We start from the raw sequence: 13,592 nt of genomic DNA, 5'->3' as shown, positions 1-13,592 counted from the left end.
TTTATTTATCTGACCAAAGAGAAAAATGGCAGAGAATAAGAAACTACAGCATGACAGAGTTAAGCGTCAAAGTTTGATCACAGTCAGTGCAGATCGTCACCGAGCCGCACACACTCTGTCAGGAACACACACCAACACAACAGGTGATACATCAGGTCATCTACAGAGCACCAACCCTCATGTCAAAGCTTTAACTAGACCATTTGACAACACACTTCCTCCATGGAGCCAAACAAGCTAGCTCTAGTTTACTTTCTTACATGGCACATTAGCTTCACAAGCTAGCTCTAATTAACCTTCTTTGATAGAATATTAGCTTAACAAGCTAGCTCTAGTTTACTTTCTTACATGACATATTAGCTCAACAAGCTAGCTCTAAATTACTTTCTTCCAAAGAATATTAATTTAACAAGCTAGCGCTAGTTTTTTTTTCCTACATGGCACATTAGCTTAACAAGCTAGCCCTAAATTACTTTATAACATGGCAAATTAGCTTATTAAGCTAGCTCTAGTTTACTTTCTTACATGGGATATTAGCAAAACAAGCTAGCTCTAGTTTACTTTCTTACATGGCACATTAGCTTCACAAGCTAGCTCTAATTAATCTCCTTTGATAGAATATTAGCTTAACAAACTAGCTCTGGTTTACTTTCTTATATGACATATTAGCTTAACAAGCTAGCTCTAAATTACTTTCTTTCATGGCATGTTAGCTTTACAAGCTACCTCTGAATAACTTCCTTCCAAAGAATATCAACCCAACAAACCAGAGCTAGTTTGTTTTTCCTACATGGCACATTAGCTAAAAAAGCTAGCTCTGGTTTGCTTTCTTACTTGGCACATTAGCCTAACAAGCTAGCTCTAGTTTACTTTCTTACATTTTAATGACTGATTGGGTCCGTAATATGAAACACAGTGTTGGTTAGTAATGTCCAAATATATATATATATATATATATAACAAATCTTCTAGTTATTAATAAAAGCACGTTATTTATTCCACTGAATTTAAAGAAAATCTTAAATTTGTTTCTCTGATATAGATTTATAACGTTAAAAATGATGGATACACTCTTTGGCAGAATATCTTTATGTACTGTGGGAATCCACCAGGTATCCAGCCTCAGTTCAGTGAATAGGATTAGCTTTAGCTTTAGCATTAACTGTAAAATAAGGGCCACATTAATGCATTTTCAATATATACACAGTTAAGGCTCTGTCAAAGGTAAATCTTCACTAAGCAACTGTTTTTCATTGGTTTCTCCAGACTAACGTGTTTTTAACTTCAGGAACTGGTTTAAGAGTCAGTCTGTGTTATTACTGTGGGCTGTTTAAGGTCAAAGACAGAGAAGGCTTCTTATCCCACTGTCTTTAGTATTTAAAAAAAACAGGTCCTTGTTTTTCATAATCTGATCTGAAAATGCTCCAAAAAGTTTCATTTTACTGTTCGAATAATTTAATTTTTACTCAAACTTTACTGACTATTTATACTTTAACTTCTTTAAAGTTTTATATTGAACACCTGTTGCATCAGTTTCTCTTTATGGGCCTAAAATGAACTGCTGGTCAGATTTGTTGAATGAGGTGAGATCAGATCTGTCCGCTCAGATCTTCAGCTTCAAAAAGAAAATGTCTGTTTTTCTTCCTGAAGCAGAAAAAAATTATCTTGTTTTAAAAGTTGATGATTTTCAGTCATTTGTTAATTCTTGCTCTAATCCTGTGATATAAATCATGATCAGTCAGTGACTGTAGGTGAGTGAGGGTTGTCTGGGCGACGTCTGTCTGGATGCAGCACAGCAGGATCCCCTGACTGTCTCCTTTATTTGTGGTGTTTTCAGTCAAACATTTATTCAGCGTGACATTAAAAAGGTTTAAAGTCTTGAATCTGAGCTGCTGAACAGAGGCCCTGACGTTATCATCCTCTCTGAATCTGACGGAGGCTGACGGAGGCTGACGGAGGCTGACGGAGGCTGACGGAGGGAGCTGAAGGTGGGTGAATGAACACAGGTCGCTCCGTTTGAGAGTTTCTTTTTAAACTTTATTCTCAAAATGTCTGATACTTCTGATAACATTTCTGTATATTTTACACAGCTGCAGAGTACAAAATGCAGATTAAAAACCACTGAACAGAGAAGGCAGGTAGGAAGGAAGGAAGGAAGGGAGGAAGGAAGGATGGAAGGTGTGAAGGAGTGGATGGAGGTGACGGAGCAGGAAGTGTGGGGGTTACTGCAGAGAGTGATCCTTAAAAACCAGACTGAACGTGTGAGATGCTTCAAACCATCCAGAGAAACGTGACTAAACCAGACCAGGTGATCCTCCAGGCAGACAAAGACCTCCTCATGGACCTGATCCACTTCAGCGGGTCTGATCAGGGACCAGCACAGCCCTGAACCTCCTCTCCAGCTCAGCTCGCTGCTCCCCCCTCAGGGACGAGGTTCAGGGACGAGCCCACGGTAAAGGCAAGACGGCAGTGAGAGTGTGTGTGTGTGTGTGTGTGTGTGTGTGTGTGTGTGTGTGTGTGTGTGTGTGTGTGTGTGTGTGTGTGTGTGTGTGTGTGAACTGTTATGGCTTTTCTCGGTCAGAGATCCTATGTGAAATAAAGTCTTTCTTTTCTTCGTTTACATTCAGTCAGGCTCCTCTTCCTCAGCTCCTCTCTGCTGCTGCTGCTGCTGCTGCTGCTGCTGATGATGATGATGATGATGATGATGATGAAGATGATGATGATGGTGATCCTGGTCTCACACAGAGAGCACGCCTGGTCCTGGTCCTGATCTGGAGTTTAGTCGAGACTGATCTGACCCTCAGTTTGTCTAAACTTTGGCTGACAGGTTAAAGTTGACAGGAAGTCTGAGCGGTGTGTGTGTCTGCGTTAAGAAATTAAATGCTCACTACGGTGGCCTGTGAGGGCAGGCTGTCTGCAGTAATCTGACTGTTTTCATCAGGAGAAACAGCTGCAAATGCACGTTGATGCATCTTTAAATACACATGCAGAAAATCAGAGCTGACGCCCCCTACAGGCCTGGAGTAACATGCAGTGAGTTTCTCTCCTGCAGTTGATGGTGAAGTTTAGAGTTTCCGTGTTTAAAGACGCATCGTTTCTCTCCTGATGAAGCTCCTCCTCCTCCTCAGCTCACAGACCAACCTCTGCTTGTTTAATCTGGCTTTTCAAAATAAGAGCCTGTGATCAAACCCTCGTCACTTTACGGATCAGCCAAAGTTTGAGCCACAGAGCCGAGGGCGGCCTGATCTCAACTGGAGGTTTGACGATTCACAGTAGCACCATATCAAACGGACATAAAACATACTTCATGCATCTGCAGATATATAAACTGTAAATGTAAATATGTCGATGAGTAGATATGAAATGTTGGGGTCAATGCACACGTGTTGGATATATTTCAAGTTCACAGAGACGAGAACGCTCAGCGCGCAGTCAGCGCTGGAGCGCCACCCTCAGGAACAGTCAGACCTTCACAGTGCATAGAGCATTTAGGCTGCATGCCTGCAATTACACTTGGTGTGTGAGTGTGTGTGTGTGTGTGTGTGTGTGTGTGTGTGTGTGTGTGTGTGCACTGTACAACACTGCACTTCAAGTCTTGACTCCACATGTACCGAGCGTTTTAAAGCCTGTCAGACTCTCTGAGAAGCGTTAGGAGCTCCAGATCCAAACAGCACAGTATAACAGATCAACCATTGGATAAGGCAGGTTAACGAGGGGTTCAGTCCTCAGAGCCCCCCCCCCCCCACGTCCATTTCAGGCCCTCACACCCCACACGGCCGGCCCAAAGCATGCCGTACCAAAGAAAGCTGCAGCAAAGGGACGGGAAGGATGGACAGGCGATCTTTGGTTGAGTGAAAGGAGCATTCCTGTGCTTTAATTCATCCTCTGAATCCGGCTTCGCTTAGAAAGAGCAAAAATAAAAACTCATCTGCAGAAAACTGGGCTTAGATACAGGCAAAGAGTGACGCTCAGACTAATCTACCAAACCAACCAACAAAATCATAAAAAACATGGTGATAAAAAGCTCGCTCTGATTGTACACAACAGGCCACGCCCCTCACGTGACCTCACTCCACTCTCCTGGAGGCCACGCCCCTCACGTGACCTCACTTCTTCTTGGCGAAGCGGCTGAACTTCTTCTCCTTCTCCTTCTTGCCCGTGCTGGCCTCAGGAGGAGCAGCTGAGGAGGAGGAGGAGGAGGGAGCGGGCAGGCTGTGGGTTTTGGCCCCTGAGGGCCCCGATGCGTCCTCGGGCTGAATGGCCTGCTCCATGGCCTGACTCCAACGCTGGAGCTCCTCCTGAAAACACACACACACACACACACACAGATACGGCGTGTTGGATCAGGGAGTGGCGGTCCTGAGGGAGCGGCGCTGCGTACGCTGCGAACGCTGCGTACGCTGAGCAAACAGCGGCGGAGGATTTAACAATAATTTAAGTTTGATGCAGAAAATCAAACGGACGCGACCTCTGAACTGACTCTGCAGCTCAAACACAGCTCGAGGGGAGCAGCAGAAATGAGAAGAAGCTCATTAGTGTCTGTTTCTATTCATCTGCATGCAAACATGTCAGAGTGTGAAGCTCCATGATGAAATATGTATGGAGGCAGCGTACGCAGAGCTTCAGCTGCAGCTCAGAGGTCACCAGAGGTCACAGAGACGCTCCGAGTTAGTCCACAACAACCCGCCTCATGTGGGCCACACAAAGAGCAAAAACTGCTTCAGCTTGATCCGAGCAGAAACACTCACCTCGTCTTTACACTGGAACAGATACTCGCTGCCGTCTCCCAGGCTGAGGAGGACAGAGGACAGAGGACACAGAGGACACAGGACAGAGGAGTCAGAGGAGGAGTCAGAGGAGAGCAGAGACTTCATGTTTGACTCTTTCCAAAACAGAAAGCTCATGACTGAATGCAGTGATCTTCCTGTGTCCGCTGTCAGACTGATGAACTGACTCTCACCGTAGTTTGGCCACATGCTTCTTCTTCTTGTAAGTTGTCAGGATTTCCCAGTTTGCATTGCTCAGAGACAGCGGGTCACCCAGAGACGTCGCCCCCTGGCTGTAGCTCTTGGCGTCCTTATAGACGGAGAGCTGAGCGGGCTTCAGGACGCAGTACAGGTTGCTCCACGACCTGACAGAGACACAGTTTCAACCGTCTGTGGGCGTCAACAAGTTCATCGTACAGTGTGGAGATCAGTTTGTTTGTCAACAGTTTGTTTGTCAACAGTTTGTTTGTCAACAGTTTGTTTGTCAACAGTTTGTTTGTCAGTAGTTTGTTTGTCAACAGTTTGTTTGTCAGTAGTTTGTTTGTCAGTAGTTTGTTTGTCAACAGTTTGTTTGTCAGCAGTTTGTTTGTCAGTAGTTTGTTTGTCAGTAGTTTGTTTGTCAGTAGTTTGTTTGTCAACAGTTTGTTTGTCAACAGTTTGTTTGTCAACAGTTTGTTTGTCAGTAGTTTGTTTGTCAACAGTTTGTTTGTCAGTAGTTTGTTTGTCAACAGTTTGTTTGTCAACAGTTTGTTTGTCAACAGTTTGTCAGCAGTTTGTTTGTCAGCAGTTTGTTTGTCAGTAGTTTGTTTGTCAGCAGTTTGTTTGTCAGTAGTTTGTTTGTCAACAGTTTGTTTGTCAGCAGTTTGTCAAAGAGTTTTTATGTGTTTTTTTGGTTTGGTGTGTTGTATGCTTTGTCTCATAGTTTTTCTTAAAGTCTGTCAGTTTGCTGTGCTGTTGTTGTGTTGTTTGTCATACAGTTTTGCAGTTCATTTTATCCTGCAGTTGTCTGACAGTTTCTCTTCTGTCACAGTCTGTTGTACAGTTTAAAGTGCAATTTTGTGATTCAGTTTGTTGTACAGTTTGTTGTGCAGTGTGACATAAAGTTTGTTGTACTGTTTGAAAAACAGTTTGATGTGTGGTGCAGTTTGCCTTACAGTTCATCTTACAGTTTGTTGTTCAGTTTGTTGTACAGTTTGTCAAACAGTTTGTCGTACAGTTTGTTTGATGTGTAGTGCAGTTTGCCTTACAGTTTGTTGTGCAGTCTTACTTATAGTTTGTCTTATGGTTCGTGTGCAGTTGGTTGTACAGTTCCTCTCACGGTTTGTTGTACAGTTCTTGGTACAGTTTTTCATACAGTTTGTTGTACAGTTTGTTGTACAGTTGTCCTGTCTGATGAACAGTTTCTCTTGCAGTTGCTGCCAGTTTGTCCTTTAGTTCGTGGTCTAAGTATCTGCTGTTTGTTGTGTTGTCATATAATTGGTTGTACAAATTCCTGATAGTTTGTTGTGTAATTTGTTGTGTAGTTTGCCGAACAGTTTGCTTTACAGTTTGTCATGCAGTTTGTTTTTGTGCACATTTAGTTATAAAAGTCCAAGGAGCAGACTCTGGCAGCCACTCAGGACAGACTTTGTGCTCTACCTGTTTGAAGCTTTCTTCCCAGAGCCGTCCACGTCGTGTTTCCTTCCCAGCATGCCCTCCTGCAGCACGGCCTGAGCTCTGAGCGGCTGGGCGGGCATGGTGGCCGCCTTCTCCGGCTCTTTGGGCATCCCTCCGAGGACGGACGGCTCCAGCTCCAGGGAGCCGCTCTCCCTCATTTCTGACTCTAGGGGCACCGTGGAGTCACCCTCCGTCCCCTCCTGCACACCTGAAGTGGGCTCGACGGCAGCAGAGGCAGACTGGAGACGGGAAGAGGAGGAAACGTTTCAGAAACTCAGAGAGAAGAGATGAAAGAGGAGAGAAAGAGCTCAGCGCGGCTCCTCAGCTCAGACACAGGCTCAGTCAGACACAGATTACTGCAGGAGTCAAGGAGCTGATTGAAATGCAAACGTTAGCAGGAAGACTGAAGACAGAGGAGCCGGCTTTCCTCTTATAAAAATTTCAATAGGCTTAAAAGAAAGTGAGCAGATGAAAGAGAGCAGAGAGCAGAGAGCAGAGCGTGAAGTGAGCCAGATACCAACCAGAGTCTGCTCCTCCACCGTGACCTGCTGTGAAGACTCCTCCACAAAGCCCGTGTCTTCTCTCCTGCAGGAAAGAGGACAGCACGGCTCTGCATCAGGCACTTTACCATCAGCAGGTGAAACGTCTGTGTGTGTGGGAGTGTGTGTGTGTGTGTGTGTGAGAGTGTGTGTGTGTGTCTACAAACAGAGTGTTCCTGCAGAACACTGTAAGGAGAGGCTCAAAGGTTTGTGTGTTTTTGTTGTTCTCAGGTTTTCCCTCCTCAGTTCTGACTTCCTTTAAACCCTGAACACATTTATTCTTTGCTTTTAAAAATGTAAGTTTGGGATGGTAGCTGCAGTAATATTTCCTCAGAGCGGCTGGGCGCTGATTCTCTGCTGATGTTTGACACTGAAGAAGTTCAGGAGAGACTTTCTCAGAGTCAGGTTTCTTCTTTTGGTGGTTTTTAGTTTGGTGTTTAGGATCGACTCCAGCGACTGATGATGTTGTAGATTATTTATTTATTTATTTACTTTTTTGTATTTGCTCTCGTGCACAAATGTCTTAACGTGCACAATGTTTAATCTGTATGTCCTGAGATCAAGTTTCAAGAAAAAGTTAATTTATGTGCAGCTTTAATGTGAGCAGCTGCTGTTTCTGCAAAAACAGAATCTAACATCTGTTTTTGACTCAGTATGAGCCAGAAAAATGTCGAATTTCAAGATATAAAGAAAAAAAGGTAAGGTCTGTGTGTGTGTGTGTGTGTGTGTGTGTGTGTGTGTGTGTGTGTGTGTGTGTGTACCTGCTGTCCTTATCTTCCTGTATGGCCTGCTCCATCTCCTGCTGCTGCTTCCTCAGCTCCAACAGCTCCAGCTGAGAGACAGAGAGGATCTGGATCAGAGTCTCCTCCTCTAACGTGTCTAACACCAACTCCTCACTGACTGTTTCTAGATCTGTCCTTAGTGACTGTTTTTTTTTTACCTTCTCTCAGTGACTGTTTCTGGATCTGTCCTTAGTGACTGACTGTTTTTTTTTTTTACCTTCTCTCAGTGACTGTTTCTGGATCTTTCCTAAAACATGTTTCTAGATCTTTCCGCAGTGTCAGACTGTTTCTGGAGCTTTCCTTGTTAACAGACTGCTTCTAGATATTTCCTCAGTGACTGTTTCTCGATCCTTTCTCAGCGAGTGACTGTTTCCAGATCTTTCTTCAGTGACTGACTTTTTCTAGACCTTTTCAATGACTGTTTTAGAGGTTGCTGTTTTAGTGACAACCTTTTCTGGATTTTTTTTTCTTTAGTATCTGTTTCTGGATCTTTCTTTCTAGATCTTTACTCAGTGACTGTTTCTGGATCATTCTTCAATAACAGACTGTTTCTAGATCTTTTTTCTCAGGAACACACTGTTCTGGATCTTTCCTCAGTGACTGACTATTTCTAGATCTTTCCTCAGTGACTGTTTCTGGATCTTTTACACAGTAACTGTCTGTTTCTCAATCTTTCTTCAGTGACGGACTTTTTCTAGACCTTTTTCAATGACTGTTTCTATATCTTTCCTAAGTGACAAACTGTTTCTAGATATTTCCTTAGTGACTGTGTCTGGATCTTTCCTCAGTGACTGTTTCTAGACCTTTCTTCAGTAAAAGACTGTATCTAAAGCTTTCCTTAGTTACAGACTGTTTTTTCCAGATCTTTCCTTAGTACCTTTTTCTGGATTTTTACTCAGGGGTGTTTACAGGCAGTACTTTTTGACTCAGTCATGATTGCTTTCATGCTGAACTGACTGTTTCTAGATCTTTTCCCAGTGACAGACTGTTTTTAGCTTGTTCCTCATTGACTGACTGTTTCTGGATCTTTCCTCAATGACTGTTTCTGGATCTTTCATTCAGGGTGTTTACAGGCAGCACAGTTTTTTCTGGACTCAGTCCTGATTGGTTACATGCTGACCTGACTGTTTCTGGATTATCTGTGCCGTACCGTGGTGAGGCGCTCTAGAGCGGAGAAGCGCTCCTCCCAGGTGGCGGTGGATTTCTCGAAGGCCTCGTGTCTCTTCAGGAGTTTCTCCACCTCGTCCACGGTGAAGCCCAGGTCTCTGCTGGTCACGTAGGGCTCCTGAGCGACCAGCCAGGCCTCGGCCACCGAGGCGTCCCGAGCAAACTGACACACCTCCAGCACTGCAGAGCACAGAGAGGTCAGAGAGACGGGTTGTTTTTCTGGAGTAAAGACGAATTTACAGCTGAAGAAAATCACATTTCTGTATCAATAAACTTAAACCTCCAATGACTCCATGTCCGGGCACTGCGCACTGAAAAACTAAAATAAATCCAAATGTTTGTGTCTTATTTTCAGTGACAGTGTCCAGACACCAATCCAACCAATCCATGTGTTTGCTTTCCAGGATCAGTCTGTTTTTTTATTTCTAGGAACTAATCGAGCTCATTGGTAGATTTTTAACTCTTTGTGAACAATTCAGGAGTCGTTTTTTTCTTTTAACATCTTGACATAAGTTTTTTCTGGACCCGTCAGGTGAAAGTGGCTCACATAGAGTCTAATAATAGAGTCTCTGTGAGTGTTTACACTTTAATGAAATCTCAGTTTGATTTCTAAGAGCAGGACAGGCTGATCGGCTCCAGAGGAACACACGCTGGTGTTTCTCTGTCTCACCTGTCGGCAGGTGAGGGTCTGTCTGTGTGGAGGAGGAGTCGAGGTTTTACTCACAGAGTCTGAGCCAGTCCCATCTGTCGTCCCACTTCAGCATCATGTCCTTCCTTTTCTCCGTCAGCTGCACCATCTTCTCCTTGATCTATGGCACAGAAACAGTCACAGCGGTTACAGATCTGGACATGACCCGGCTCAGCACCAGGACCAGGACCAGCCTCCAACGATCTGGAGTAATTAAGCAGACCTGAAACTCAGGCTGGGATCAGTGGTTCATTTAAAATCTCTGGGCTTTCTGTTTCTAATCAGAGTTTGCTCTGAAGTCTCCCTGATGAGAGGACGATGAGCAGAGCGTTTCCTCTCCTGGAGATCTGATTGGCTGAGCAGAGGCAGACAGGAACAATCGCTCCCAGGGAAGTTATTAAGTCTAATGAAAGGAGCCATCAGAGGCCGGTCTGAGGCTGGTCTGGGGATGAAGTCTTACCTCAGCAGAGTCGCGGTGCCTCCGTGTCAGCAGGGTCTTCCCCAGCTCGATGCAGTCGCTGAACTTGGCGCTCCTGGCCTCGATCTCTGAGCGGATCCCCTGGTGGTACTTCTGCAGGAGCTCCACGGAGGAGACGTCCCTGATGGAGGAGGAGGAGGAGGAGGGGGGAGGGAGGAGACACCAGGTGATGAAGTGTATCTACCTCTGTTGGTGAGGAGCGGTACTGCAGCAGGGATGATGAAACCCTGGAGCAAGCTCCCGGCTCTTTGATGACTCTGAGAGACGTGTGCTCGTGTGTCTGAGTCAGAGGACGGGTCTAAAGGAGCAGTTCACTAAACATTCAGAAATCAGGATGATTAAAGTTTCATTTCCTGAACTCAGAGGATTAAAGGTGGCTTCAGTTTTTCTGTCAGAGTTTAAAGCACAGAAAAATCTCTCTGTGTTTCTAATTATCTTAATTATTTTAATTACACACAGACATTACAGCAGGGTGGACTTTAAGTCTCATCATATTTCAGTTTAACAGCAGATTATTATAAAATCAAATCTAAAATCTCTCTTTAACTTTTCAAACAGGATGATGTGACTCAAACACTCAGGTGAAGGTTTTTGGTTTTGTTTGATGAAGACGTTAATTCAGCGTCTGGTTTTTAGATTCATGACCTCATGTTAAACTTTTGGTCCTGAGTCTGTTTCATGATCTGCAGGAAGAGGAGGTCATGTATTTCTCACTCTGCACCCTCTCTGTGAGTTTACTGCTGCAGATCCAACACACGCCTAAAAACCTGGACTGATTTCCTGTGAGGGTCTCGTCTCCTCGGGGGTCTTAAGGTGGACCTGTGTGTATCGGCTCACCTGGGCTTCTCCTGGGTCTCGATCTGCTGCACGATGCTCTCCATCCAGGCCATCAGGTCTCGGACCATGGTGAAGAAGCGAAACTTCTCGGCCGTGTCGACCAGCTGCGCCCTGCGGCCGTCGCAGGCGTCCAGCAGACCCTTCCAGGCCTCCATCACCTCTCGCTCCGTGGCGTGGATGCTCTCTGCCTGACCGCCGGCGTACTGAGCCTGAAGACGAGCCGCCGTCTCCTGGACCTGCTGAACCTGGAGGAAGCGGGTCAGAGGTCAGAGGTCAGAGACGGTATCTGAGACTCTTTGCTGCAGAATAATAAAACCTCACAGCTTGTTTTTCTCTTTTTTTAGTCTGATTCAATCGTCTTCGTCCTTATTTTTGTGATTTCTCTGGATAAACCTGAGTCTGTCTCCTCGTGGGAGCGTTCAGCTGCTCACACGCTGCAGCCTCAGTCTCTGGATGTGGATCACAGAGTCCTCCTGCTGTGCCCCCTCAGATCTAAAGACCTGGTCCTGTACCTGTTTGCCCAAAGCGCTGATGTCTCTCTCGAAGGCGGCGTGCATCCTGTGGAAGGACTCGGCTTTGCTGAAGTCCTCTCCCACGTCCTCAGGGAGCTCCTTCTGCTTCTCCTGGATCTGAGCCACCAGCTCCTTCCCGTCATCAAAGTACCTTCAGGAAGAGATGGATCCAGTTTACTCTGAGTACTCTGAGTTTCTGACTCTGTGTGCATGTGTGTGTGTGTGTGTGTGTGTGTGTGTGTGTGTGTGTGTGTGTGTGTGTGTGTGTGTGTGTGTGTGTGTGTGTGTGTGTGTGTGTGTGTGTGTGTGTCTCAGTGACTCTGATCCTCACTTGAGCAGCTCGTAGGAGGTGGTGAGGAGCTGAGCGCGGGTATCGATGAGCTCCAGCAGGTCGGCCCAGCTCTCGTTGATGTTGTCCTTCCACTCCGCCATGGCGGCCGCCTCCGTGTGGCCGGCTTCGATCAGCTCGTCGATGGTCTGGTTCACCAGGTCCACCCTCTCCTGCCCGACCATCCCCGTCTCCCGAGCAAACTCCCTGAACTTATCCCTGAGCAGCTGCAGACACAGGAAACAGATCAACCCCAAACCGACCGTCTTCCTGGAAGAAAAACCTCCAGGTTGGTTTGTCTCTGGGGGTCAGACTCACCGTGACGTGGTCCAGGTCCTGGCCCATCTCCTGGGACGAGGCCACCACGTCTTTCTCAGCGATCCAGTGCTCCAGGTCCTCCACCTCCCGGCTCAGCAGGAAGTGATGGTAGGTGTGGTCCAGCTTCTTCCTGCGCTCCTCCGCCAGCTCCTTCAGCCCCGCGTACTGCTTATCCACCTGCCCCTGCCGCCGGATGATCTCCTCTCTGCAGGAGGAGGAGGAGGAGGAGGAGGGAGGAGGAGGGAGGAGGGAGGAGGGAGGAGGAGGAGGAGGAGGGAGGAGGAGGTGGGAGAGAAAATGACAAAGATTGAGTTTGAGTGTGACTGTGTTTCAGGGATGTTGGCTGTTTGAGGAGCGTCTCCCTGGTCTCCCTGCTCCTCATGGAGCTCCTCGAGGAGCTCAGAGACTTTCTGACCCGTCAGGATGATCCTCAGAGAGGAGCTTCTGAGCGCGCTCCGCCAGCTTCTGGATGGAGTCGGCGTGGTCGTCCACGGCCTGCTTCAGGATCAGGTGGCGCTTCAGCATCAACATGGCGCTCTGCTCGTCCTGAGGAGGAGTCAGGGAGAGGAGGAGAAGGAGGAGAGAGGAGGTGAACTCTGGGTGAACTCTGAGCAGACGTTTGTGAAGGCGTTGTGTCACCTCCTCCTCACCTTGGCCTTTTCGTCAGCGATCATGTACAGCTCCTGCTCCCCGATCCACGCCTCGGCCTCGTCGGCGTCGTTGAAGTACTGCTGAGCCAGGTCAGCGCCGTTCAGCCGCTCTCTGCGCTTCGCCATCTCGTCCTGCAGCCGCGCCCACGCCTCCTCCAGCTCCTTCACCTGCTCAGAGATCCGCTCGGCCTCCGGTCGACCCTCTGCTCCGGCCGCTGCGGCCATCCTCTGACCTCGCTCCAGGACCTCGTCCACGCGGGGCTGATGGCCTTCGATCTCCCGCTGCAGCGTCTGAGAGGAGGAGGCGACAGACGGAGAAAAAGTCTCTGTGACTGTTTCCTGTCAGAGCAAAGATCCTGAGTCCAGTTTTTATCTGGAGTCAGATTTTTGTTTGACTTCTAAAAGTCACGTTTCAGTCTCAGTCTCTCTGCTCCTGCTCAGTCTTCTCTTCATTTTTAAACTTTTTAATCATTTTTCAAAGATAAAAAGTGAGAAACACAAACATCTCCTCTGAAGGACGAGGATTTAAACCAAACCTGTTCAGATTTCAGGAACAGATCACCACTTGTAAAAACCATCCTGAGCTCTGGGGAGTTTTTGATGAAGCTTTAATTAAGAAACGATATCAGATTAACTGAGTTAAACGAGTGTTTTCATTTCTCGGGGATCAATCTCTGACCTGGTTCTTCTTCTGCAGCATCTGCACCGTCTGCAGGTTGTGTCCGTGCTCCTGCGACGTGGCCAGAGGCATCCGCTCCTCGATCCAGAGCTGGAGGAGAAGGAGGAGAGAAGGAGGAGAAGGAGGAGAAGGAGGAGAAGGAGGAGAAACCTGTGGTTAGAGCGAGGATCAACTTTTTCTCATTCTGCACTT

The 13,592-nt window shown here is 46.7% G+C and overlaps 2 protein-coding genes across 3 annotated transcripts in view; one reads left to right on the top strand and one right to left on the bottom strand.

Annotated features, from left to right (window-relative positions):
- The window catches only part of LOC141806565 (polypyrimidine tract-binding protein 1-like), a 189,733-nt gene that overhangs the window by 149,264 nt on the left and 26,877 nt on the right, over window positions 1-13,592 (top strand). The window lies entirely within an intron of this gene.
- Window positions 2,036-13,592, bottom strand: part of sptb (spectrin, beta, erythrocytic) — a 42,873-nt gene continuing 31,316 nt past the window's right edge. For both annotated transcript variants that reach the window (XM_074692153.1, XM_074692152.1), the window contains exons 21-36: window positions 13,401-13,490; window positions 12,722-13,012; window positions 12,487-12,617; window positions 12,072-12,276; window positions 11,757-11,980; window positions 11,426-11,576; window positions 10,914-11,158; window positions 10,059-10,197; window positions 9,635-9,719; window positions 8,894-9,090; window positions 7,723-7,793; window positions 6,944-7,007; window positions 6,405-6,661; window positions 4,961-5,131; window positions 4,749-4,791; window positions 2,036-4,298 (exon numbers count right to left, since the gene is read on the bottom strand). In XM_074692153.1, coding sequence (XP_074548254.1) covers window positions 4,107-4,298; window positions 4,749-4,791; window positions 4,961-5,131; window positions 6,405-6,661; window positions 6,944-7,007; window positions 7,723-7,793; window positions 8,894-9,090; window positions 9,635-9,719; window positions 10,059-10,197; window positions 10,914-11,158; window positions 11,426-11,576; window positions 11,757-11,980; window positions 12,072-12,276; window positions 12,487-12,617; window positions 12,722-13,012; window positions 13,401-13,490 — 2,556 coding nt within the window. In that variant the 3' untranslated portion in view covers window positions 2,036-4,106. The remainder of the gene's footprint in view (window positions 4,299-4,748; window positions 4,792-4,960; window positions 5,132-6,404; window positions 6,662-6,943; window positions 7,008-7,722; window positions 7,794-8,893; window positions 9,091-9,634; window positions 9,720-10,058; window positions 10,198-10,913; window positions 11,159-11,425; window positions 11,577-11,756; window positions 11,981-12,071; window positions 12,277-12,486; window positions 12,618-12,721; window positions 13,013-13,400; window positions 13,491-13,592) is intronic.

This window comes from Halichoeres trimaculatus, unplaced genomic scaffold (assembly GCF_033239565.1).
Source record: "Halichoeres trimaculatus isolate MK-OKI-2021-1 unplaced genomic scaffold, fHalTri1.1 fHalTri1_scaffold_17, whole genome shotgun sequence".
Classification (NCBI taxonomy): Eukaryota; Metazoa; Chordata; class Actinopteri; order Labriformes; family Labridae; genus Halichoeres; species Halichoeres trimaculatus.
The sequence above is the reverse complement of the archived record's forward strand: the minus strand, read 5'-3'. Positions and strand labels throughout refer to the sequence as shown.